This window comes from Saccostrea echinata, unplaced genomic scaffold (genome assembly GCF_033153115.1).
Source record: "Saccostrea echinata isolate AGI-Se365-2 ecotype Australia unplaced genomic scaffold, CSIRO_AGI_Sech_v1 ptg000006l, whole genome shotgun sequence".
In the NCBI taxonomy this organism is placed as follows: domain Eukaryota; kingdom Metazoa; phylum Mollusca; class Bivalvia; order Ostreida; family Ostreidae; genus Saccostrea; species Saccostrea echinata.
The window spans coordinates 14,202,159-14,229,056 of record NW_026889755.1 but is presented as its reverse complement, the minus strand read 5'-3'; the positions used below and the strand labels follow the sequence as shown (position 1 = coordinate 14,229,056).

General features: G+C 34.6%; 1 protein-coding gene across 1 annotated transcript; it reads right to left on the bottom strand.

Moving 5' to 3' along the window:
• Positions 1 to 2,001: 2,001 nt before the first annotated feature.
• Positions 2,002 to 26,648, bottom strand: LOC133180267 (uncharacterized). The gene is made up of 10 exons (XM_061314808.1): positions 26,514 to 26,648; positions 12,148 to 12,349; positions 11,519 to 11,700; positions 10,166 to 10,297; positions 8,959 to 9,044; positions 8,356 to 8,476; positions 7,401 to 7,481; positions 5,236 to 5,357; positions 4,797 to 5,042; positions 2,002 to 4,638 (listed from the first exon to the last, which is right to left on the bottom strand). Exons 1-10 carry the CDS (start codon positions 26,536 to 26,538, stop codon positions 4,492 to 4,494), a joined length of 1,344 nt encoding a protein of 447 aa, XP_061170792.1. The 5' UTR covers positions 26,539 to 26,648; the 3' UTR covers positions 2,002 to 4,491.
• Positions 26,649 to 26,898: the final 250 nt, after the last annotated feature.

Below are 26,898 nucleotides of genomic sequence, written 5' to 3'. Positions count from 1 at the left end.
ACCGAGCGACGTGTATACTTGTGTCTTATAGCCAGGAGCTATTTTAAGTGTTGTACGTACTTAGCTATAGACATTGTAGATATCACTTCATATATTTACTTTGCACAGGAATATTTTCCATATTTGTCCTCGTATGAATTAAATTAAACTTTCTTGCAATTTTGAATATAGAGAAAAAACAATATGTTAAATATATGTAATTCATTAAAAAGGAGAGAAGTATTTTTTTAATGGCAAGACAGTCTGTATAGTAGAAACAGAGGACTTGATGCCACCATTTACCGTTTACCGTGACGTGAAGCAGGACTGAGTCTTCACACTCTGTAGAACAATGTTTGCCATCTTGTTTTCTTCATCCTCCTCAAACAATGCTGAACCGCTGTACACATGACGGATTCTTCATTTGAATAATTCTTTTAAGATTCCAAAACCAACATAAATGATGCCTATATTTTGGAAGACTTTCTGTTTGCAAGCGACCATGCCTTTATATTTTTGAATCATGTGGCAATATAGCCGCTACGAAGAACTACAATCTTGAGCTATATGCTGACCTACCAGCTTTGTAGGAGGAGATGGTGTTATTAACTACTACTTAAACTATGGCATCCTTGATTATCAATACAGTTAGGACAATCAATCCAAGATAGGAAACAAAATAGAAAACATATGATTGTAAAAATGAATGTACAAGTTTCCATAAAGGAGAAGTTGACCTTCTCCCTAAATTGAATTATAGCAGCCATATTTGACCAAGAGTTATTCTGCCAACAATGTTTTATGGCACACACTAAAGTACTGGAAATAATGGACAAAATATTATCTTTTCAAAGTTGTGGTAACCATGGAAATAAAGTATAACAATTATAATTACATGTATTGAGTTATTTTGCCAGTTAACATCTGTCCTTGGACGGTTTTTTCGATCAGATGATAAAATGTACATTAAGTACAAAAAAAATTAGCAATGTTTCTACTAATCTTTCAGAAAAACACCGCACTATACTACATATAAGTATGAGGTTCTTGTATGAGGCTTTTCATATTCAAATGAAACGCTTTCCTATTAGAATGAAATATGGAGATAACGAACAGTATTCGAGCTCAAAGTCATACAAACAGAGAGAGCAGAGCAAACACGGACCTCCAAAAACATCAGAAATATGAAGGAGTGAGCATCCCCTGTCGACCGGTCACACCAGCCTGTGTGTACAACTAACATAGTTAAGATTTCGTATCATTTTAGTTTTGGGGAAAACATAATACAAATATTCTTCAATATATTGAAGATATAGCCCTGCTTGGCAATAAATATTTTGATATAAAATTCTACAATATTCTGAGCAAAATCATTTTCCGATTTTACCTTTTTATTTCATTTGCAAAAAAATTGCGAAATTAGTGTTTTGTTATACATGCTAGTTCCACTTGCAAACTTTTAACAATCTGACATGGAAAGAGTACCTTGCAGAGAGAAGTACTCCCTCTACTATATACTGGATTTTAGGACATATTCCTGCATGGAGTTAGAAGCACACTTGAAGGATGAACAACAACTGCAATTCAATGGTCACTATCATCAAGCTGCATATTATATTCGAAGTCGTATACTGCACCCAGTATACCTGTGCTTTAGTAGAAATTACCCATCGTATTTCATGATAAATCGTAATTTAATCCATCAATTAATTCTAACAGAAATTCACTGCATACTACACAAGCTTCAGTTGCACCCCTTCAGTCTCCCCCTCACAACATGACAACTTTTCCCCAAAGTAACCCCTTTACCTAATTACTAAGGCAGTTTTTTTTCCAAGAAAATAGTGCTACATGCTTCCAATTATCTGTATCAAGGCAACACAAGGCTTTTTTTTTATTTTAAAGATGCCTTAGGTTTTATTTCAATTCTCGCTCCCATCACGCTCTCGGGTTAGTAAACTAATATTTGACAGTATTATTAGTTGGTGCGGGTTTAATCTTTCATACAGAAATAACACAGGCTTGATACAGACATAGACTTGTTTATTGGTACAAGTAATGCACATTTATAGAATTGAGCTTACAATACATTGATGACGTAGGCGCTACTGGAGATCACAACCGTTTCCATGACAACCTAAATAGTACCTATAGAGATTTTTTTCAATTTACTAGATTTTTGTTGTTCTAAATGGCATTGGATACTTTAAAATTTCCGGAAAAGAGAGTGAAATCAACATGTGTAAATTTAGTCATTATCTTATTTTGGATACAAGTCATTTGATCTCCAGCAGACTTTTGACAAGATGCAAATTAAATGACTAAAATAAGTTTGACTGAAGAATTAAAGCTTGTTTTATATGCCAGTGGATTAAGAGAGATTAGGTTTCACTCCAAATGCTTTCCAATGTTACTGCAGTTAAAAATTATTAGCACAAGACAAAACAAAATTTTTAAATGGTGAACTGTACATACCATTGCAAGTATATAATGTATACACAAGTTCACCCCAAAAATTGTTACAAAAATAGCTAAAAATTGAATTGGTTGAACGAAGACTCCATGCTTTAGTAAGTTCACATACAGCATTCCGTAAATTTTCATAAAAAAATTGCGGAATGTTACAATGTGATTACAAATTACAAATACGAAATGTAATACTGAATATGCAATTGTAAAAAATAAATGAGATACTAGTATACACAAAATGTCCGAGAGTAAAAGGTTCCCTCAAACATTTATAAACTAATCTCATAATGCATGCATGACAAATTATAAAACAATTAATAAATAAATGAATTTATATGGCAAACATACTAGGACTAGTTAGGGGTATTAATGAGCTATAAAGTTACCATGACACTATAAACGCAGTGCAACTATGTGGCATATAAAATATATTTATAGAACTTGTTTACACATTGAACATGTCCAGCTAAAATTTATACAAATGTTCACATTACTTTTTTTATATATATATGTAAGCGCTTAACATACTGGTTTTATTACAACACTTTGGCATTTTAATCTGCAAATATTTCCATCATTTATCTACAATACGATATCATACAGTTCTACATACTAATTAATGTGTAAAACAAAAAAAAATGAAATAAAAAAAAAAGATTTAAAAACAATCTAAATTCCTTTATTTTTGACTATACGATTCTCGAGAGTACAAAGATGAATCTATTTTAGGATACATATAAATTATACAGAACAGAACAGAAATGTAGGTACAACCTTTGCATTGTTCACACAATTTCACTAACACAATTTCAAGTGGAATATACGAATCTCAAAAGAGACGTTCGATTGCCCTAAATTTAGAAATGTTTCACATAAATTTCACACGAGTTCTTATTTTAATTTTATCTATATCATTTTTTTTAACCTGGATATACACTAAGTATCAAAAAAAAATCTGTTTTTCTCAGCTTCTAGATGTATCATTGACGCCTTACGTGTTACAAAATTGAGAATAATTAACGAAAGTTCATTAAAACAGGTTCCCGGTGTTAAAAAAAATGATGCATTAGATTTACAAACATGAATTAAAAAATTTTAAAACTCATCAGTATCAAAAAAGGAGAGCAAAACTCTTGATAAAAAATAACTTCAAGGCAGCCAATGTATGGTTTAGCTCATCACAATACGAAACAACACTTCATCCATTTATAATGGAGTCTGAGCGAAAAAGTGGCGTAAATGAAGGCATAAACTGGTTATAACTAATGACTTTTTGTACAAAAACTAAGTTCCAAGCCAACAATAGGTGAATGTTTCCATGAACTGCATGTAATTTGCTTAAATTGAAAAACTGGAAACAATATAAAAAGCTCTAAATTCATGAAATAAATGAGTATTTTGATAAGCTTGATTCTTTCTTTTCGTGACACTATATGGCGGTACATCTTTACAGTCAAACCTGGTTTAACAGTGTCAAGTTATATTGTTAAACTTGTTAATCCAGACTTGACAGTAGCAATACCCTATTTGTTTTTTTTACACAATTTAATATTGCACTTCTGTCATAAAATGTACAGTTTGGTGTGACAAAAACAGGATTTCATTGAAAAAATGAAGTGAATATTTTTTTATGATATTTATGGCTAAGTAATGAATTATGAAAGGGAAAAAAGCCCCTCATTTTCATAGCACTTGGTTTGATATCTGAAATTCCCTCCAAAGTTTTAATTTTTTTTTATAAACATATATATTCTTTTTCATCATAAATTGGTCCTTCGAGATTTTGAGTCAGTGTCACGTGAAAGAAAAAAAAACATCATTCATATTTTTTAACCCATGACTAGGCCTTGTCCATAGTCTCCCACACTTTGTGTCACAATTTTTTTTCTTACTCCATCTATATTAAAAAATAATCCCCGCCAGGTCGATATCCGTTCCTCACAACATTTCCAAATCATGTGGAATTTTTATAAAAAATATGTCATGGCAATATGTTTCATGTTAGGTGTCAATTGTAAATATAAATCTATCAGTGATTCACGTCTATTTTGCGGTTTCCTCTGGTTTAGATTCTGATTTTTCCTCCTTCTTTTCCTCTGTCTTGGTTTCCTCTTTCTTTTCCTCATCCCCTTCCTTCTTCTCATCTTTAACGTCCTCTATTTTTTCAGACTTCTCTTCCTCCTTTCCTTCCTACAATATTTCGTTATACGAGTTATCTCTCTTTGCTTGTGATTTTTTTTAATCTCCGTATATATATTGAGGTTTAAAGAAAATAATGTAAGATCCTTATTCATGAGCTAAACTAGTAAGTAATTATTCCACAATATTTTATTTCATTGCAGTTTTACCTTTTTCAGATCGTCTTCATTTTTGTCTTCATCTTTGACATCGCCGTTCTCTTTAGGTTTTTCCTCGCCTTCATTTTCCTGGCCTTCTTCCTTTTTCTCCCCCTCCTCTCCCCCCTCGGGCTCCCCACTGCCGGGGCCCTTGAATTTCTTCGTTTTCTTGACCAGACCCGCGTCAATTAAACTGTAGGCCATGTCAATCAATGTGTCCTTGAGCTCAGTCGGGGTAATTTGAAGGACATCCTTCATCTGGATAAAATCATTTAAAGTTCATTATCCTTTTCACTTTTAATACAGTCGGTGTCATCGTACATATTTAAACTTGTGTGTTTGTGTTAACTTTTTAAAATTCACTTATTCCGAAGGTTTTACCTTCAGAATAAGTGAATTTTAAAAAAAATTCTTAAAGAAATTAATTTTACATTTATGAATGAAACGTTACCCTTGTGGTATCAAATTTGAAGACTTTTCCGACGTCCGGCATTATCATTTTAATGGTCTTGTCGAACCAGCTGCACATATGGAGGATGGCATTAGGGCAGTTTGTTGTAGGTACATTGTATCCTGAAAAAAGTTAATACTTTTAAACAAGTTATCTCTCTTTGGTCATGAAAGTGCCTCCATTTCCTGTCAATTCTCGAAGACGAAAGATTTTTTTTTCTTTACTATAACATAATTTAGTTGTTGTTCATTGCAGACCCTATCATTTCGTATTAGCCGGTTATCCTTAACATTACTAATCGAAATAAGTAAAAACGAGACACTTCAAATTGGAATACTATTAATACTATTTTCAGCGGTCTTGAAAGATAATTAAAATAAATTATTATCATTTGTACCCCGTTGTCAAGTTTTCTTCAAGGGGAATGGGTAATTATGTAGCATTACAAATCACTGAACTTAGGTAGTAGATTTTTTTTTTTTTTTTTTTTTTTTGCCTTAATCACACCCAAATATGATGAGTTTTAATTGATATATAGTTTTTCGCAGGTTGAGACGAGACACATACATGGATACATTGATGTGAAGGGAAGACCCAAGAATTTGTTGTTATATGCAATAGGCTACAAACTTTAAAACTTATATCAGTATCATTTAAGTCATCCCTATTTTTTTCCCCTAATCTTACACCTGTCAAGTATCATTTAAATAAATGTATAATAAATAACTTCCCTGATTGTTCTTTTTTTCAAATAAAATCCTTTATTTTCATTCGTCCGGTTATACAAAAGATATTAGATCCAAAAGTAAACACAACCCAATGCGGAATATTTTTGCTCAATTTACATTTTGTGCATTTTACAGACGTGACCTACTTGTTGAACTTCTTTCTAATTTTTATTTCAAACAGAACTTTCATTTATGAAAACGAACGACAGTTACTAAAAAATTCAAAATAGAATGTATCAAATTCATATATGTTCAAATCACTTTATGCTTCATGGGAATTTTTTCCCCAAAGAATACATTTTTTTTTCAAATTATTAAAAATATATTTAGATCTTCAGTGTCATTTGACTTCCATTCATGACATAATAATAAATAATACAGACAGTCGTTAATTTAGCTATTCCAGGATGATACATGTATATCTAGGATCTCCCATGGTTTGTGGTTGGATATGATTTTTTTTTCATCCGGCGAGTTATATGTTTTTATTCCTGAGCCTTGACAAGTGGATAAAACACACAATGAGTTGGATAAGAAAAATCATCTCCAACCACAAACCATAGAAAATCCGTTATATCACATGTTCTACACTGTTTTCTACATGTACATGTAAATCGACAATATTTGACTTGATCAAATTCACGCAAAAAACCTTTGTGACATCGAAACCGTGAATACGCTATTTTATCAGCTATATTCACTGTATAAAGGCGTAAAGATGGGATAATAAAAATTATCAAATCATAAAATTTCCATAAAATGAAATAAATATTCAAGCAAAAAATTGGGCCATTTCATGAGTGTTGATTTTCTTCAATGCCTCCACTATGAGTGTCGTTATCATTGATTCCAATCATATTAATTCATCAAAGAGTTTTTTTTCCCCCTGACGTTGGTATTTTTAAAGCCCCGATAAATTAGAGAAATATTGCATTCTCGTTACGTGGGCGATCCTGCGTCTTTTTATACTCATGAATGCCAATTTTAACAGACATTATATATTTATCCATGTCAATTTTTTGCACAAAAATATGAATCACAACATTGCTGAAAGATTGAAAAACGAGGAAAGTTTAGTTTTAGAATATATGTTGGTAGTGATAAGCTTTGTGCCTCATTTCTGTTAAATTAGCTCCTTCGGTTTTCTAAAGGGCTTCATATCTTTATGTACAGTCACGAATTAGAATGCATGCATGTATATAAAATCCATCAAAACAACCTTCCTGCTTCTTAAATTACAAAATACAAAAAGGAAACATTTAAAACTCGTGAGTTGATAAATTTGTACACAAAAATAGCTACCTTTGAGAAAAATTAGGTTGCACACCACGCATTATATCTACTAGACATTGTTATGTTAGTCAAATTGTCACTTATATGTATAATGCACATAAAACCTTCGGTTTTTTTTAATCAATACTAGCTTAATCTAGATACCTTGATGTTTGAATTCTTTTGATAGAATTAGCGCCATTTCTTTCATCCAAACGTTTGAGTTTACTACAAGGTGTCTTTTGCCTGAAAAAAAAAGAAATATTGATTGAATATAATTCATTAATTAATTAGAAGCCTCTGTACTTATCTGAACCATAAAATGTCAAATAAATGTCAACTGTGTTTGATAAGCAGTATTTATATATGTAACCGGTTGAAAATCATTAACAAGGCCCCCAACCGGCCCCTACACAATATGGTTTATCTTTATTGTCTGCATGACGATTAAAATTACCAGCATAACAGAAAATATCATCATAGCTCCTAATGCTGGCTGGCAAACAAGAAACATTTAAATAGTTAGAACACTTTTTTGTCTCTCTAGTTAATAAAAGTAAGGTTTCCGCCAGCTATCCTGAGTATCTTCTCATGTCTCAGTTTTATTTTCTAACAAGTTTCTAATGAAATGAGTAACTTGCACACATTTTATTTTTTTCTTCTTCATTAGGGCATTCCAAGTTTTTTCTCTGTTTAGCGTCCACCCATTTTTCAAAAACCTACCTACCTATTCGCTAAAAACGCACGAGACAAAAAATAAAACACAGACTGAGTAGTCATAAAAATGACGTCATTCAAGGTATTTGATTTCATTAATTTATTTATCTTGTAGGAAGATCTATTCTTCAGCAAAATCAATGTATTAAATGCTTAAAATATCCCTAATTTGACATATTGTAGACAAATATTTAGAGAAATTTGACAATTCTCAGATTTCGACAAGAAAAATCAATTTCAGAACTCTTGATTTTGTGTGTTTTTTTTCTGATATGGAGTGTCAAAACCAAAGCGCACGCGGACGCTAAACATAGAAAAAACTTGGAATGGCCTTATGTTATACTAGCCATTTCATTCTCTTTATCTGACGTCATATATATGTGACATGCGCATTGCAACTTACCAGCAGCTTCATCTAACGTCATAGCCTTGACATGCGCAGCGGCGACATCACGAACGTCAACTACAGGAAAGTTGAGCTTGGCAACGAACGGCTTTTCTCGCTCTAAAATACGCTTCACCACCTGTTAAAAAATTCTCAAGATATTGCAATTGTTGTGGTATTTTTTATGATTTTTTTTAATGAAATGTTTTCTTGCTTTTTTACACCGATTCAGTTTAATAATAATAATAAAAAGACAACGCGTACAGATTTTTTAGTTGTAAAATGCAAAATTACTTTTTTCTGTACAATTGCTCAGCATTATCACAAATGGTTTTCGTTAACATTTTTGTAAGTTACAGATGAAATAAAAAACGGTAAAGAAAATATTCACGAGTTTGTTTTTAGAACCTCTGTTGTATAGAATGTAATTTTTATGTGACATTTAAATAATTTTACTATAAAGATAAAATAATTTACACAGATGTTCCATTTCCTGTCGAAAATTATGACCTAGATATGCAAGGAATGTCGCTTTCACACACACCCAGGCTGGGTAAAATGATATATATATCTGGTCCAGATTTTTTTTATGCATTGTTTTTGTTTGCTTGACCCACTTACCTCAGAACTAGTAGACATTGACCCATTAATGACGGGCCCCATCACATATCCAGGGTTGATGACAGCCAACTCGATCTTGTCTTCATCTGAGAAGATAAAATGAAAAAAACATAAAAACAACGATCTATCATGCTGGGGAAGAAGGTCGATTGCATGGGTGCATGTTCGAACAACGTAAACAAATAATTCACCATCGCTGCTTGTTACGCAACATGCATATAGCTAACAAACAAGCATCGCTTAGCCAATCGGAATAGGATTGTGCGTTGTCTATTTACTAATGTTTAAAGCGGAAATCTTCAAAAAATAATTTTTTGCAGAGAGTAAAAACAGAGGAGAAGTTATAAAAGTACAAAAGTGAAGTGGCCTCTTAAATTATTAAAATAATGATTCTTTCCTTTTGTGTAAATTTAATTATTTGTCAAAAATGTACACAAATTTTACATTCATTATCTATTAACTGTTAAGAATTTGATTAATGTATTTTTGTTTTCTTCCCCCCCCCCCTCCCCCACAAGGTTGCTATATGTTTGATATTTTACATTTTTTGCCCACCTGTCTTGCGGTGTTGTTTTTCTTGATGTTATATTAACCTCGGGCGTGCATATCCGAATGAAACAACAGTTATGTTCATTTCTTACAATAAACGACGCTTGGTTACTCTCTATTTAATAAATGTTTATATACATTGTAGGTAAAGGCAGAGATATTCTGGCAAAATGCCTTCTCAGTCATCTAAAAAACTTAACACTGCACCAAATACCTAACAGCACAAACCGAGATAAAAACGATAGAATAGATGATAATGTGTATGTGCGGATTATTGTGTAGGATTTGTATGTCGCCTTAAAGTGTGAGAAAACCCCCTTGTTTTTTTTTTTTTTTTGTAATGTACTTTGCTGTTGCACTCCTGGTTGTACAAATAATTGTAAAAAGACAGGTGGTTCATATGGAAACATGTCCTTGACATTTCTTTTGACTTTGGAAATAGTTATATTTCTTTAATTTGAGTAAAATATGTTATATGAAAGTTTGTGTGTGAGTGTTTTTTCTTCATGATGTCTGGTTAGTTTTTAATTGGCAAATGCAAAGTAAAGCAATGCCGTTAAATATGCATATCTAAATCCTGTTAATTCTTTAAACAATACTACAGTATTATATAGAGGAACGATATCTAGCTGTCGTCTGCTCTAGTCACGTGACATACCCGGAAGTTCTTTGACGTAATCCCAGGCGGCTTTCTCGGCTAGCGTCTTACTTTTGCCGTAGGCGTTCAGCTTCTCTGGTTCCATCCAGTCCTCTTCTGTGAACGTTTTACTTGTGTCGGCGCCAGGGCCCCCTGAAATAACAATATTGATGTATTGATGAATGTCCCTTGTGTAATAGAAAAAGAATTGTTCTGCTTGCCCTACTAGTGTAAGTTGAAGCAGGACATTAAAGTCTTTGATCCGAATCAGCAAAAAATTCAGTAAACACAGCCTATTTCAATACATTATTTAATTTCATTTCTCTTACATGACTAAACGTGTTGTTTTAGAAAAAATAAATTACTAAATCTTGTTAGTTTGAACATATTTCGAAAAATACCGTATATCAATAAAGTTCTCCATTCTGTGAATATTAGAATCTGGTGTGGGGAATTTATGGCCAAGTGCTAGTTGCTGCACTTCGTGTGTTTGTGTATGAGCTTATAACCTGAGGACAAAGGATAAATGGCTCGAACCTTCCACTTAAATGTACTCCGGTAGTGTTTGTCATCGTCTAGAAAGGGACTATCGATTTGTTCCGACGAACTGTCAACTTGCGTCATACCAACCTCTGATTTAGCGTATTTTACTCAATATCAAGTTGGATGTTAGACTTTTCTCCTTGGTAGCGATATTATCCAATGCACTACTATAACTTAACCATTAAAAACTACGAAATTAAATGAAATATAACGCTGAAGAGCAGTGTCCTTCCTAGTGTCTTTGGGTTGATCGAATGATACTTGCAAACAAGCCATTATTTTTTCTTCTACTTCCAGTTGCACTTTTTTTCCCTCGCGGGTATGTACTCATTGCAACGCTACATTGTATTTCCTGGCCTTAATGCACCTTGCAGTTGTTTGTTGAATGTAAAACTAATTAGGGTTTGCATAATCTATGGCTTTCATTGACTTTGGTGATGATTGGTGACAAAATGAGAGCTTCAAACGCCATCTAAAACGCCTTACTTTAAACTTTTCAGTCAATAGGTATGTGAACCGCGCGCACCGTCCACTTTGTTGAAGGTTTTGTTTTAAAAAAAAAAAACCACAATGACAAATATACACATGTACAGCTTTGATTATATACGTTTACTTTATCATTTTCTCGATTGTTTTCAATAGAATATTAAAATTCTCCTTGAAAAAAATTGTACTTTTTGTCCTTTTTTCCTACGACCGCTAAAATATTCGGAGAGAAAAAAATGTAGCGAAGATATATTTGCATACTTCAAAAAGAAGCTTATACTTCTGTTTCCAACCAATTTGCATTAAAAAGCTACAAATGGAAATGAAATTTAAGTTAAAACTCACATCCAACAGCAGCACATGAACTGGTCAGGACGACACGCTTGACTGATTTGGCGGCCACGCATGCCTTGAGTACAGCCTGTGTGCCTTCCACGGCTGGCTGAATGAGCTCACTTTCTTCCTTGGGGGACTGGGCAGGGAAGGGACTGGCGACGTGTATAACATATTTAACATCTTTTACAGCCCTGTATACAGAAAATACATGACATACTAAACATCTTTTACAGCCCTGTAAACAGAAAACACGTGACATACTTAACATCCTTTACAGTCCTATAAACAGAACATACGTGCCATATTTAACATTTTTCAGCCCTGTAAACAGAAAATACGAGACATGTTTAACATCTTTTGCAACCCTATAATTCAAACTTTCAGTGTTCATGGGACCCGCGTGAATCTTTTTGAGGCCTTACAGAAAAGTTTTTAATAAGCTGGTACGGAAGACATAAAAACAAGGTGTAAGATAACGGTAAAAACAAATATAAGCATTTCAAGTATAAATATCAAAATATCTAACAATGGTTTGAACTCATTTTTGGAGGAGTGTTACTAGTATAGTTAAAGCCGTACTTTATATCTTCCTTTGATCGACTCATATTTGACTGAAGCTTGAAAAAAAAAATACATACGGCTCCCAGGACTCCGGTTTGGTTAGATCCGCCTCTACCAGCTCTAATTCGTGCTTGGCGTCTGGACAAAGCTCCTTCAGCTTTTTGATCCTCTCCTCGTCTTCCAGACTCCTGAGTGTACCCCTAACGCGGTACCCCTCCTCCTGGAGTTGTTTGACGATGTGGGTAGCGATGAATCCCCCCGCTCCTGTTACCAGCACCACTGGAAACAAAAATAGTAAAGCAAACATTAACAAAATTAATCAGGGGCGGATCAATGGTTTTAAAATGGGTGCTCCAGTAGAAAAGCTGTATTGTATGAATCTTATTAACTATATGTTTAAAGAGTGATTTTCATTTGTTCTATCATCACCATTTTTCTCTTTTATAATACCGTTGTTAATTTCGTTGTGATATATCAATTTTTATTCATTTTATCACAGACTTAGTCGCGAATCCATTCATTTTACACAGGTGAGTTATACGTATTCTTCAATTTGATCAAACTGAGTACTATTCAGTATATACATGTATATAAATTTGCACATTTGAAATTTTACGTTTTTTTTCTTTAAATCCCCTCGCATGGAATCTCACCATCTTAAGTTTCTTACTTATCTGTACTGAATTGATAGTGTCGGTGTATAAAATTTTATCTTACATCCACGTGCAAGTTTTCAAACCGGGAAAACATACAACGATGAACATAAAATTCGTACGCAGTCGATGTAACTGTATATAACTATGTCAGGACTCCACATTCCTTGCGGATTCTTTCAAATTAATACCTCGGTACATTTGGTTTAAGAATAACGAACCCATACCAACCCCCTATCCTTGATTGTCTTAAGGGGCGGCGAGAGTAATATTTATAACCTTTGATGCAGTATTTAGTAGGTTAATATAATGAATTAATAACGATTGCATCGGTTCCCCAAAACGCTTTTGCAAGAGTCATCAGACGAAGCAGAGTTGTGTAACGCCAACATAAAACGAAAACTTTATTTTTTCCAATTCTATGTCGTCTCTTGAGCGCTGCTTCGCTGCAGTATAGATTTTGCAGGTTTTCTTGCAGCGCTGTTTTTGATCTGCAAACCTCAGTCATCGGCAACTCGGCAATATACTCTATGAATCATCAAACTAAATTATGTTGTAGGCATTGAACAATCGGAGACACATTATAAAAAACCATACGACGCTTAACATGCATTTCTAATCAATTACTGTAGTCTGTATACACTTAAAATGAAAACTTCTAATTAAAGTGATACAATTTGAAAACTGCTGCGACAATTGGGTGACCACAAGGGAACCGGAGATATCTTAAGGTCAAATACAACTCACACTTAAAATACTTCAACTTTCATTAAGAGATTGATATTGGTGAATCGGATATTGTTTTTTCCTTTGTTTCAAAAAGTTATTAAGATGGCGATTACATGTACTGAGGGGGGAAAAATGTACGGTGTTTGTGAAAAAATAACACTGGCACACTAAATACCTGTAGAAAAACCAAGAAAGAACGGATTCTCAATACTACAGCGTAATTTGATTGAAAAGACGACTAGACAATTCATTTTGTGATAACGATGTACTGTAATTTTCTGTCCTGCAAGAGACCAGTTCTTCTAGAAAATTCAGAATAAATCGATCGACCAGGCTAAAACTATGTCTCTGAATGTCGTAATCTTTGCATAGGATTTATTGATACCATGAACCGAACTTAAGGATTTGCTTTCCGGGCTGGTGATAGAGTCGGAAAATAGTCTTTGTCTGTAATAAAGAAATATGGTTTTCTCTTGTGCTATAATACTATTTGGCTTAACAGTCTTATAGCAAGAGATCATTGCTTTAATCAATACTTATTTATAATATTTGCTCTAGAATCACCGAAATAGCTAGACTAAATGGCTTCGGCTACTTTATGATTTAAGATTGTGTCTTGCAATCAGGAAACAATAAACTTCAATAATCTCTCCCATTCCAGGTATTTTGGTATTTTGTTTCCTTCAGAGAGAGAGAGAGAGAGTTATTTCGTAAAGTTGTTACAGGGACTTTGTCACAAGATCTTGGTGTGAACGCTATTCGTAGGCCGCTCAACGTTCCCAGGAAACAAATTACTATTTTATAATTGCATCCTCAATCATAAAATTTTGACATTTTGTATGCCATAGTGATATTTAAGTTAGTCAAGTATTCTTCACTTCTACCACAAGCATAACTTTCGATTGTTACCCTTGCAGTTTTGAAGAGGGTTTAAATATTCTTTGTCCCCCCGCAATCCACGAGATCATGTTTCATATCATATTTCACTCTTGACATACTTTACTTCGACAAAAAAAAAAATTATACTGTCTGATAAAAATATCGGAATTGATGTAAACGATATCAGAAACAAGACAGCTTGTTTATTTTTATCTCAAAAAGAGCGAAATATCCCATAAGGTCTCATTCTGTTACGTCAACAGATGAAGGACCGGAAATGGTGCTAAACATGGACTCCTCAAGTTTTGACGTGAAGTATTTGGGACACAGCAGCGGTCCTCTGCCATTAGAACTTTGCTGGAATGCATTCTGTTCGGTTAGACCATTAAATAGCTTCCTGAAGAAATCAATATTCCTAAATATCGCTGCAGTTCTGGAATTGCACAGTAATTTCACAGCAAATTTTATTCATTGGGGATACGTTTTATCGCATCACCGAGGCTACTGTCTGATTTTTTTTCTATCGACTTTCATTAGAGCATGCCACGTCTGTTCCACGTCTAAATCTATGACATTTTTACCGTGAATCAAGCAACAAGTGTTTTTTCACACCTGTAGATATCCTGAAGTGAAATAAAGGGATTTTTTATGATCCCAATCGACTTAAGACATGCACCTGCATTTTTCCCTTTGTGTTTACACCAGTGTATGCTGTTTCTTGTGCATCTATGTTTTTCACTTACAAAAAGGAAAATTCTATTTACATAAATGCTGTTGTTAAATTCCTGACTAGTTTCTCTATCTTGTCATGTCTCGAAGAACACAGAGAATGTGCATGTTGCTAAATAGAAATGCTACGTCCTCAAAAGATAGATTAACCGAGCAAAATGTAACCATATATCTAAAATTTTGTTATTATCAAAAAAAAAATATTCCTGTTGTTGGCATTCACAGTTGTTTCATTCTATAATACGAGGTTATTTCGTGAAAGATAAACAATCTCTCGCACTTCAACTTTTTTGTCTTTTTTCTCGCTTAAGACATTTAACAGGAAAGGGAAGTTGAAACATCATTGAGTATAAACTGACGTTCGTTAAAAAAAACAACTGCCTACTTTGGAATGTTTATAGAAGTTTAATTGCAAAGGGTGCAAAAAAGCAAACCAGAAACAATGGTATTTGTTCCTTAGGGCAACTGGTTAAGTGTTTTCATGGATCTCCAGCAAAGCATGCGTCAAAACATTTTTTTGCCTCTTAGAAACTGAAATTTCAGCTATAAGTATTAATTCCTCCTATATGTATAGTCTAAACGGGCGACGAATAATTAATATGCCCCGCTATTTCGTAAAATGACCTCAACAATCAGAAGGAATCTTAATTAAGTTTGTAAAAACATGTCTGGAATTTCCTCTTGGCCTTGTAACATTTAGGTATAATGTTTACATGATGATGACAGATGTCTACAGATTACAAAATACTAGGCATCCCTGCCCATGGAGTAAAAGTTGTACTACGTATCACCTATTAGTCTAACAAACATTCCACTTTTCAATTTACGAGCAATATATTTCTGCAGAACAATCACAATTGGTCGCTCATGAAAACAAAATATCGTATAGGTGTTTGAGTACCACCCAGTCCTATCTAACAGCTAAAACTGAATTGTCATTTCCCTATGCCATTATCATCGTTCACGGCTGCTTTGGACGGTACGTGGGTCATATATTTGCGGTGTACGTGATTTGCAGCAAATGGTGACAACTTGAGTCGTACTCGATTACACTTCGTGGGAATCCACAATACAACAGCAATAGTTACAGCACTCGCACTCGGATCATTGTGCACTAAGTGCTGATAATGTGCTTCTTCTTTTGTTTTTGTCATTATACAAGATGATGGCTTGGGAACCAAAATATAACAAAGAGATTCTGTACAGATGGCATGAAGAATTGTCAAGAATTGTTTTTCTAAGTGTGAGAACCATAGCAGAAATAGGTTATATAGCATCCTCAGGCGTAATAGGTACAAAAAATAGCTATCTTGAATAGCTACTTATAATAAACAATACAGTTTGTTGTCGAGACAGGAAATCGACTTGTTGATTCTCCATTGACATAACTCATTTCAAAACTCGTTTGCATTATGCCTCTACTTAATAGAACTGGGTGGAGGAAAGTAATGTATACAAAAAAATCTCTTTAAGTGTGAGCTTTGTTATTTCTTACGGTTTTATTTGTTTTATCTGATGGGCACTGAAGTCTTAATGTGGTCGTTTTATGCTCTCCTTGGCGTGTTTGAGGCGTAAGGGTCAACGTGCTCTCCGCCAATAAACATTGGTTTATGTGAGGTCATCTAAGGTGTTCCCAGCTGATAGGTGGAGTTAGACGAGAACAAATTGATGCAAATAAACGATAGTGCTCCGACATGGTATTGCGACAATAATCCATGACTGTCTACAAGCAGCTTTATTACATTGAAAAGTATTTCAGATGATGTTTCCTTTATTCAGCTACTGCTGAGGTTTGAACAAGAAATACTTTATGTATCAGTATATTCAAATAAGCATGCACACGTCCTTTTTCTACGTCTCAATAAAAATTTTGCTAAGATGTACATGTATATTTATAGTCAGTAATTATCAATTTGTGCAATGCTGCAACTTATATCCAACGTGGTATGTGATTGTGAATCAACAATTAATGACTGCGAACGACACTAGCTAGGTGATTATAACTAGATTAGTCCGCTATAATCCCCTCAATGATAATTGCCGTAGTGAATGTACTCTGACCTGGGATTATTTTCAGCAACAGCGACGTAAATAGACTACAATAAACTGACTAATAAGGGGATTTATAAAGACGAGTTGAAAGGTCAACAGACCGTCAATGGCGCCGACCATTACGTGAAATTACAATATGGACCTTGTCTGGTCAAATTCCCGGGAGAACCCTTTGTCTCGATTAATGTTTACGGAAATCAATACATACAGATGGTTAAACACTCTTCTCTAATACCCAGGGGTGTTATCATGAGGAGATGTATATTTATATAGATAAAGGGAACCTTGTACATCCATGACTTCACTTAGGGTCGCCGACCCTTATCGGAAAGATGCAACAATGGGGAGTAAATTTGCCCCCAATCGCTTATCCGACCGTCTTCTTTGCAATATGGCTGTTGATGAAACAAGCGATAAAGTACATTAATATCATAAAATATTCATGTAATAGTGTTTTCTTGTCCCGTCTTTGTTTCGCCTGCTACGATGTACGAACACCCTCAGCCTTTGACAGAAACACGCGAAAATGCATTTCCATCCCGAAAGATCGATTTTCTTTTATTTCCACAATTTATATGACAACTTCTGATACAAAATGAAAAAAAAAACATATTCAGCAGATTCACAAAATCTTAACATTCCAACAAAACCCGTTACTTATATACTCTCTCGAACTCCAGTTGGATCACACAAAACCCCCTTTGACTGCGTGTGTATTTTTTATCAAGTGTTACAAAGAGAGTCTGTGCTAGTGGACAATTTTATGGATATTACTTATCTGCGTGTAAATAAAGAATAACCACGCGGCATTAATGTGGAAATTACACATATATCTCAACCACAGGCATTCGATACTGCAATATAAGTGTCTTGCGCATTTATATATCGGTCTGCAATTTTTATAAAATGTTTACAGCACATTCTTTTCAAAGCATTTCTGGAATTCAAAACGTACCAGATAAACCACAGTTTTCTCTTTGATGCCTTCTGTCCTATTTATGACTCGGAACATCTCTTTATCTCGTTTTTAGTTATAAATCAATCGATAGGAAATCCCCCCCCCCCCCAAGTGAAAAACACGACATCTATTTTTTCTTGACCTCACAGTCTTGATTGTTTTGCCATTTCGGTCTGGTCCAAACTTTTCATAGAATATACATAGTTTGACATGCTTCCTCGTGTCATCACATACGGGAAAGGTAAACATAATGTATATACTTCATCCCTACCTATCGGAGTAGAGTAATTTGAGATGAAGTAGAACCGTCTCTCTCTTCTGCCATCAGGATTTGTCAAATCTAGTTTAATTGTCCTTTCTACGGTCAATTATTTACCCACCATGCTCTAGTAAACAGCAGTTATTTTAAGTGTAAAAATTTATACTCGAGCGGGGTTTAAAAATGACATTTTCTATCTTGTTTCATTCATCCTTACCGTAACTCGAATCCTAAGATTGAAATTGGAAGAACAGCCATAGGACATCAGATGGCCAAGTAGATATACATTCAGAAGCGTAAAGAATTTACGATGAAGAAATTAAAAATAAAATCCTGGAGGAGGGGGGTCAAGGCATTTTCCCTGGGTTTTGATAAAGCTGACTAAATAGTTAGCATGGTAGTTTCTTGGTTAATGACTTCTTGCTTTAAACATGGAGTATATTAAAATGTATGACTGCTATGTGCTTCTTTTTAAACTTGTGCAAAAAGAGCACATAACATTCGTACAGGCAATAAGCAGAACTACACAGTAAGCTTAAAGCAAAACCACTTGTGAAAGAGCTGTAAAAATACGATATAGCGTGTCGGTTAATATTCCTCCAAAGATACAATAAATGGATTTTAGAATTCTGGTTTCGGGCTAGCATTACCTCGGAGGTCTGTGGGTCTACGGGGAGTCAAAAATTTCCTATTCTATGTATCAGTAATGCAGGGTAATTTGCATAACTATAAGCATTTTACGTAGCATTGACGAAAACCAACATTTTTTCATCGATAACATCTAAAGAGCAAAACCCAGAATGAAAATTAATTTTCTTCTCTCTGTTTTTGACATACGTTTTTGTATTCAATCAATATGTGGGTTTTGTAGCGATAAAAATAGTCCACCCTCATATGCTTGTCATTCTATGAACTGCTGGTCATAAAATGTTAATATATCTGCTGATTTAGCTATTTGTTACTGTTTTATCAACTATTTCTCAAAAATAACACGTAATACAGAGATTTCGTATCTGAGTTTGGTCTATTTCAAAGGTTTTTAGTTTGATTTCCGTTTCTCATGGAAAAATTAGCTATTAACTATTCAATTGACACGTTTTGGTTCGGTTCTATACATTTCTGGAAATATGCTCTTTTTTTTTTTTAAAGTGTCAATGTACTTTTTCTGGGAGATCTTACGTGAATATGCAAAGAAATTTAAAATTGTCAAAGATATTTTCTGTTTTGATTATTATGTATTTGGAGAAATCAACATTTGATGAAGTTCCGCGATGAAAATAGTACTGCATGAACTTTCACTGTAATCCTTGTATGCTTGTAAAGTATTGAGGTTCAAAGTGCCAGATTAAAATAGAGTTGATAAAATTAAAACAAATTGTTGAGATGTTGTCTCCTCATCGGCTTTCTAGACAAAGCATTGTCTATTGCTCTGTGAACAAAAAAAGTAGAGTGGGTCACAACTTTTGTTCCGTAAAACGAAAAAATAATTAAATCTTAGTCTTCTCGATTTCAGAAATCAATAAATAGCTGTAAAGCTTTCCATTTGATAGCTTGACAACAATTCAAACAACAAAATGCTACATCTGGAAATGAGAAACACGTGCAGTGTGTGCTGGTAGACCGCTGTCTGTTTTAGTTTGCGGAAATGAGATCAAAGTTATAGTAATTAACATAATTGGTCACACTCTCATAGAATATGAACTGAAAACACGTAACACTGAAAGAAATGCCAGATATTTACTATTAAGACGCCATATACCCAGTATAATGACATACATAGAGCTGATCCCAAGTAAAGATGCCTCATCTTAAAGTTCGTTCACCCGGTCACCCAAATACAAGCATTACAGTAATCATTACTGTAATGAGTTGGTAAATGAACAGTACGGTACAATCTTTACAGACTGATAAAGAAAACTGTACCAAATCAGACAAAATGGATGGGTCAAAACATTCTGGATATCCATATTGGACTCATGCAGACAACAAACGGGAAAAACAACCTCGTCAAAAAACATGTAACAAGTATTCTAACAAATGCAAAATGACCACAAATATTTAACTTATTATCACTGATGTGGGGGCTCACCCTGAAAGAATCCACTATTTATCAGCGGGCGCGTTGGATTTGGTCGTGCGTCGCCCGCAGGTCATGGTGAGCGGTAATGCATTATATCTGGTTTGAGAACGCGTCACATTGGCAGATAGGACAGAAGTAATAGGGAATTTGACAGGTAGCCATCGTCGGATTATGTATTGGTGACCTGAACAAATACTGTGGCGTTTAGCGGTCCAGCAGATGTTATATTAAATAAAAAAATGTTGCTTTTCCATTCGGAGAAAAAGAAGCAAGTCAAGGCCTTATCAAACCTTCAGTATCTAAACTTTCTTTGATTCTACATTTTTTGTTTCTTATCCGTGGTTGTTTATTAATGCGTGTGCAAATGGAAATGATTTGGTCGTCCATGTAGATATCATTTTGTAATATTATAATACGCAAAAGGACATTAAACAAACAGAATGAACAATCTTTTAAACTGAATTACTTCCGTTTTCATTAAATAATACTAGTATGCAATTGTGGCACATCGGACATATACATGCGGAAATAAGTCATCTAAGTGCAGTTACTAGTATTGCATTTAAAAGAAATGAAATAGCAGTTTTTAAAAGTTTTGCGTGCAGTTTGAAAGGAACCTAAAAGTGCGCATGCCCTTAAGCGGCCTCTATCAGAAAAGCACCAAAACATGTCGGACATGCATCAGATGCTGATGATTGAGGCGTCTGGTCGGAATCACATTCTGATAAAAACCAGGAACCATGTTCGATAGAACCAAAAATCATAACGACCTCCAGTATGACAGGGGGTTTATTTTGTCTTGCGGATTCATGTTTTCCTTCCCTTTGACATCTGACAGGACTATTCCATCAATGCGAGACATTCGACAACATAACCGTTTAGTACTTCAGTGATATGTATTGCAAACACATGCGATATTCTTACAATCCTACAACATGGAATGTTCATTAGATTGTGTTGATTCTGAGAATAATTGGATTTATTAGTGAAATGGTTATTTGACATTCAATTATGTTGTTAGATCGGTTTAAAGAGGCGAGCACAGAGAGACCAGTAGTATCTTTATCCATTCATTTTCCGAAACAAATTAGGCTTAAAACATCCATGCAGATAAATGAAAAGAAACATTTTTCAAGAAAATTCCAATTAATATCTAAATTGTACTTCCTTTTCAGCCTTTGGGACATTTATTTGGTTTTTTTTTTTTTGTTAACACTCTTTATTCATATTTTTCCTACAAAATTTCACATGAAATTTACATAAATTATGTCTTTTAGTACACAGTAACTTGGTATCTTTAAGTATATACACAATCGATACAGTAAAAAGCAGCACTTAAAAATTATCAGTAAAAAGCTTCCATTAACGACCCCCAAATTCTCCCATAAATCACGTGAGAAAACCCCATTTCTCAGTCTCTTCGTGGAAACTAGTTTTGACATCTTATTCGTAGCATTACCCGTCCTTATCAAAACATTACTGTACTACAGATGTTTCGCTCTTCATCGACACAGACTCCATCTGTGCCGTACTGGAGTAAATTATCAGATCATTAACCCTCCTCTAGCGGGTCCTCCAGAACAAAGAATGTCAAAGCTTTCACACACGACCAGACCTGGCAAAATTAGGCGGATTCGTAGGGGGGTTTGTCGATGATGCTGAGAGGGAATATGTCACCCATCCTTTTATCACTCGAGAGAGAGAGAGAGAGAGAGAGAGAATAGGTAGAATATATCTTATCAATCATCGCCTTATCTCTCCCTCCCCTTATCCTCATCTCTTTAAAAGAGAAAGTTCGGGGGCTGATGACTGACAGAAATGATTAAAACATTAGCTTTATCGTGCGATAAGCGTGCACCCCCTCCCAGCCATGCCCCGCCGGTTTGACAGGCTACTGTAAACACTGATAGTGGTCCAACCAGACGCCCCCATTCATTTTACGGCTGTCTTAGCTCTGTCAAATTTATAGATCAAAGGGACATTAAACGTCCAGAATGCGGATCTATAAATTTTGAAAAAGGGGTTAATTTTCGTTGTACAAAGGATATCCTAACTATTTTAGGTTAATTGCGTGAGCACTTCTTGAATTACAATTTTAGTTGCAAACACCTGATTTTAATTTACAATTTAATAAAATTACCTTACCAATATAATATAAATGATAATATATTATAATAAAATATTAAATGATTAAATAATTTTAAAAAATACTCATGACCTTGACACATATTTCACGGACTATAAATAATAATATATTATAATAAAATATTAAATGATTAAATAATTTTAAAAAATACTCATGACCTTGACACATATTTCACGGACTAGTTCCCTTCAAGATGCAGGTCGACAAGAATTAAGAAAAACATTTATTTCGAGAAGAACTTCTACGAATTAAATAAAAAACCAAAATGTTCGTGCATTTCTTTTATGTAACACAGACACAAAGTGCCACTAGAAATGGAGGAATTTACGACTCTCCAGAAAGTCTAAGTGCAAATAGGTTGTAGTTTTGACATACATCTTTTGTCTAAATTGATTGGCGTGATTCATAACCTTCAGACACAAATCCATTGTTTTAACCACCCAACCTCGAAAAATAATTGTACAGTCACACCTAGGCAATCGAACCACCCACATAACTTGAGAAGGGGCAAAGACCACCAAGCTGAAAGATGGCCAGTGAGTCACCTTAAGAGGGGTCATTACTTCCAACCGATGTGTCACTATAATAGTTTTTGGGATTTTTATCTACTGTGTGTAATATGCTTGTGCATTCTAAAATCTCTCTCTCTCTAACTCTCTCTCTCTCTCCACAAGGGCTTACTCACGGTGTGAAAAAATGTTTATTGAAATAATTCACAAACTTGCAGCTATTTTTTACACTCAGGTCCGGGATAAGGCCTATTCTCTCTCTCTCTCTCTCTCTCTCTCTCTCTCTCTCTCTCCACAAGGGGTTACTCTGTGAAAAAATGTTTATTGAAATAATTCATAAACTTGCAGCTATTTTTTTACACTCAGATCCGGGATCAGGCCTATTCTCTCTCTCTTTCTCTCTCTCTTTCTCTCTAACATCATCAAATTCATTACACAGTCTCTTTGTCATCAATTTCTAAAATAAACACGATCAAGTGTTGTAAACAGCCGTGGGTAATTAACTGACAAATGACGAGCCAGACTCGTTGAACCTGGCCTTGTGGCCTTGAAGAGAAATTAAACGTGTAAGAATGATTTAAAAGAGCAGAACAAATAAATACATAATATTTTACGAATTAAGAGGAATGCGCCACTGTTTAAATCGGGTTGTGTATCATTAGATTGCTTTACCTTCAGTGAAAAATAACACACGCCAGCGATGCAATGTTGAGGATGTCATGGAAATTATAAATATTTATACAAAACTGTGTCTGGTTTGGAGGATCAGATTAGTGGGGGTCGACATTTTGATTGAAACGTTACATCATTTACACGCAGGGGTTTTCTCCCTGGTGGAAAAGGGTTATCATTTACGGTTGAAGGGGGGTCTTTTCCAGGGATGAAAAACCTGGAAGCCCCAGGCACTTGCTGAATGTTTCAATTAGCGGAATGATTGCGATATGAGCCCCCTGTGTTAAGTATCGGCCTATCCTAAAATACATGAAAAAAAATAAGAAAATGCTCCATACATACACAAACAATAATCACTACAGTGCTTATCGAAAAATACGATAACTGTCGATTCATCCGCTCAGCGAGGCGTGAGTCACGGCGTCTGAATCACTTGATTTTCTTTTGCAAATGCCTGTAAATATTAATTGATTTACAGAAAACTAAAATCGTTAACGATTTGTTCGAACTTTATAACTATACCAATGACTGTTGATGAGTAAAATATCATTTAGTCATTTCGTAAAAGATCTTTTTTTTATTTTTCGTAAAAAAACAAATCTGTGAGTCATTCGCTCTGTGAATCTCGCTTCATATCGATTAGCCTGAGATTTCAAATTCTAACATATTTCTGAAGAAATTGACGAAGGCACGATAGAGGGGCTCTGAAAATTATATCAATAGATATATTGTTCTTCCAATATCGAACACGCTTTAATGGATTGGAGCATCCAAGCATAGGATTGCTAATCGCTTTAATTACTCATTAAAATTCTGTTTCAATGCGAAAGATGAAAGGCGGAAGGGCAGTGAAAGAATTCAACTGAAAATCAATCGTTTAACCCAATTATAATTTATCCAAAATGGACAGTTTTTTTTTAAAGTTTTTGGGTGCGGACGTTTCCAAGAACTGGGTGTATTAATCCATATGCTCAAATTTCAGCATTATAATACCATTTGTAAGAGTACAAAATGCGCTTTGCATGTGAATTTGGTTAGAGCCCGAAATGCGGAGGAGTTAATATAAATGTGATTTTTAGACGCTTAATTAAAATGCGGAAAAATATCACCCTGTGCTATTGAGTCGGTGCGCGTTGCGCAAATGAGCTTTTCAAAAAATATACAACTAAAAGTTAGGGGGGAAAAGAATAAGGGGGTTGTAATTATTGTAGAGAAAGATTTTCTTCGTTTCTTTTTGAAGTGTATCGGCCACCACTTGTGATTATGAGTGGTACTTTAGTCTCTCTTCAGTTCTGCTAGGAAGCGTTTTTTTTTTTTAAATATTTTTACCAAGCACTCAATATATAAGTATGTGCGCAGTTATATAATTTTGTCTGTCATTACTTTCAGCAATGTTTTTCCTCCGGAGTCTTCCATCTAGCGCCCCCCGAAAGATGCCATATCTATAAGGCAGATAAAGAAAGGGGGACGCGAAAGTGATACAGCAAGTTAACTTTTTACACATGTCTTTCGTTATGGGGGTTTTCTTGAAGTTTATATAAACGCATCATGTGGTTCGTAGTTGAATGGAATTCTAAATATTTATCTAATTCCCGTGAATTCTGAACTTTTCATCGCGTTGAGGGCTACTTCGGGGGCACATAGACAATTTGCTGTATGTCACATACATATATAAACAAGTCGAGTAATTTGTCCACTTAGCCGTGTGCGCGTATAGTAGTATATGTGGTATTTCTCACTAAGAAGTGACTAGGCCCGGGGGTAAACATATATTACATTGGTATATAACTGTACAAGTGAGACTGAATGCGAAGCAAATTGAATTAAGGTGATAGTATTATGCGGGATTAGTGTAACGATTTGTAATATCAACAGCCCCAAGAGTTTTTCTGTCAAATTATTCGCACCAATGTCAAAATGCACAGATTAAAGTCCGATTTCACCCAATACAAGCATGATTTATATGTCTCAATATGCTTTAACTGTCCCGTTACAAATCCATATTACATGATTTTTTTCACAGTGCATTAAACATGCGCATTTGGCCTTGCTACTCATCACGCATGTTATGTAATCACTTAACATGAATGCATTATAATCCACATATCACTGACTGTAGGGATAATCAAAAACCTGCATCGCACCCCAAGGATGCAGACGACAAAATTAGATGCCGTCTGCAACAGGACGGCAGAGAAAAGCGAACCACGACATGGGCGTGTTTTTCTTGTATTTTTGCTCAAACTGGTATATGGCGCTTATGTCGTTTGCTTGCTGACAATTTTTTTTTTCTCTCATAAAAATCAATAAGAGGAGTCGTCATTTTATTATAGTTTTCATTCCATGGGAAGACCTTCACGAATGAGGATGTTCTAGTTTCGTTCAACAATGATATCTCGACAACAAAATATTCATATCTCAACCAAATCACATATCTTTCCATCTTTCAAGAATTAAAAATTTCCGCTCCGGGAAATGAGTTTTTAAAAATATTCCATAAAGAGCTTAGCAGATTGTTTCCGCATTGCTTTGAAATATTTTAAAATCTCGGCTCGTTAAATCGTGGCTTCTTTCAAACGGATATATTAAAAATCCCAATTAGGATAATTTAAACTGCGTGCTGAAAAAAAGTACATAAAAAAGGGAAAAAATCTTACCTTCTTTTCAATTAAGGTGTAGTTCATTAAATCACTAATTTTTCTACGTCGCTCATTCATCAGTTAAATCATTTTCGTAACAATAAAATTTTGTAATGCATTAGAAAATTGCCTACTTACATGTAGAGTCTGTTGCTTCTGCCATCTTGCTGTAGCGAGAATAAGCAAATAGCCAATGCGTCTGCTGCGCTAATCGAAATCGAGGCCGGAATTCCTTGTGGGGCACACCCCCTTTTCATATATTGACATAATCAGCGCTCTGAAACGGGAGGTAACTCCAACACAGGAAATTTAGAAAAGTTGAACCCAGGGATATATATTTTTTTCTATGCATGTTTTTTAAACATGGAAATAACCGATACTTTAAAATAATCAGGAACAGCAAATAACAATCCGAGCAAATATAACAAATGAATGTACATTTATTTTGATTTACTTAAATTGTGTCTGAAATTTTTCGTTTGAATTCAATTTAGAAGTAATTAAAAATTCAAGTTTAAATTTT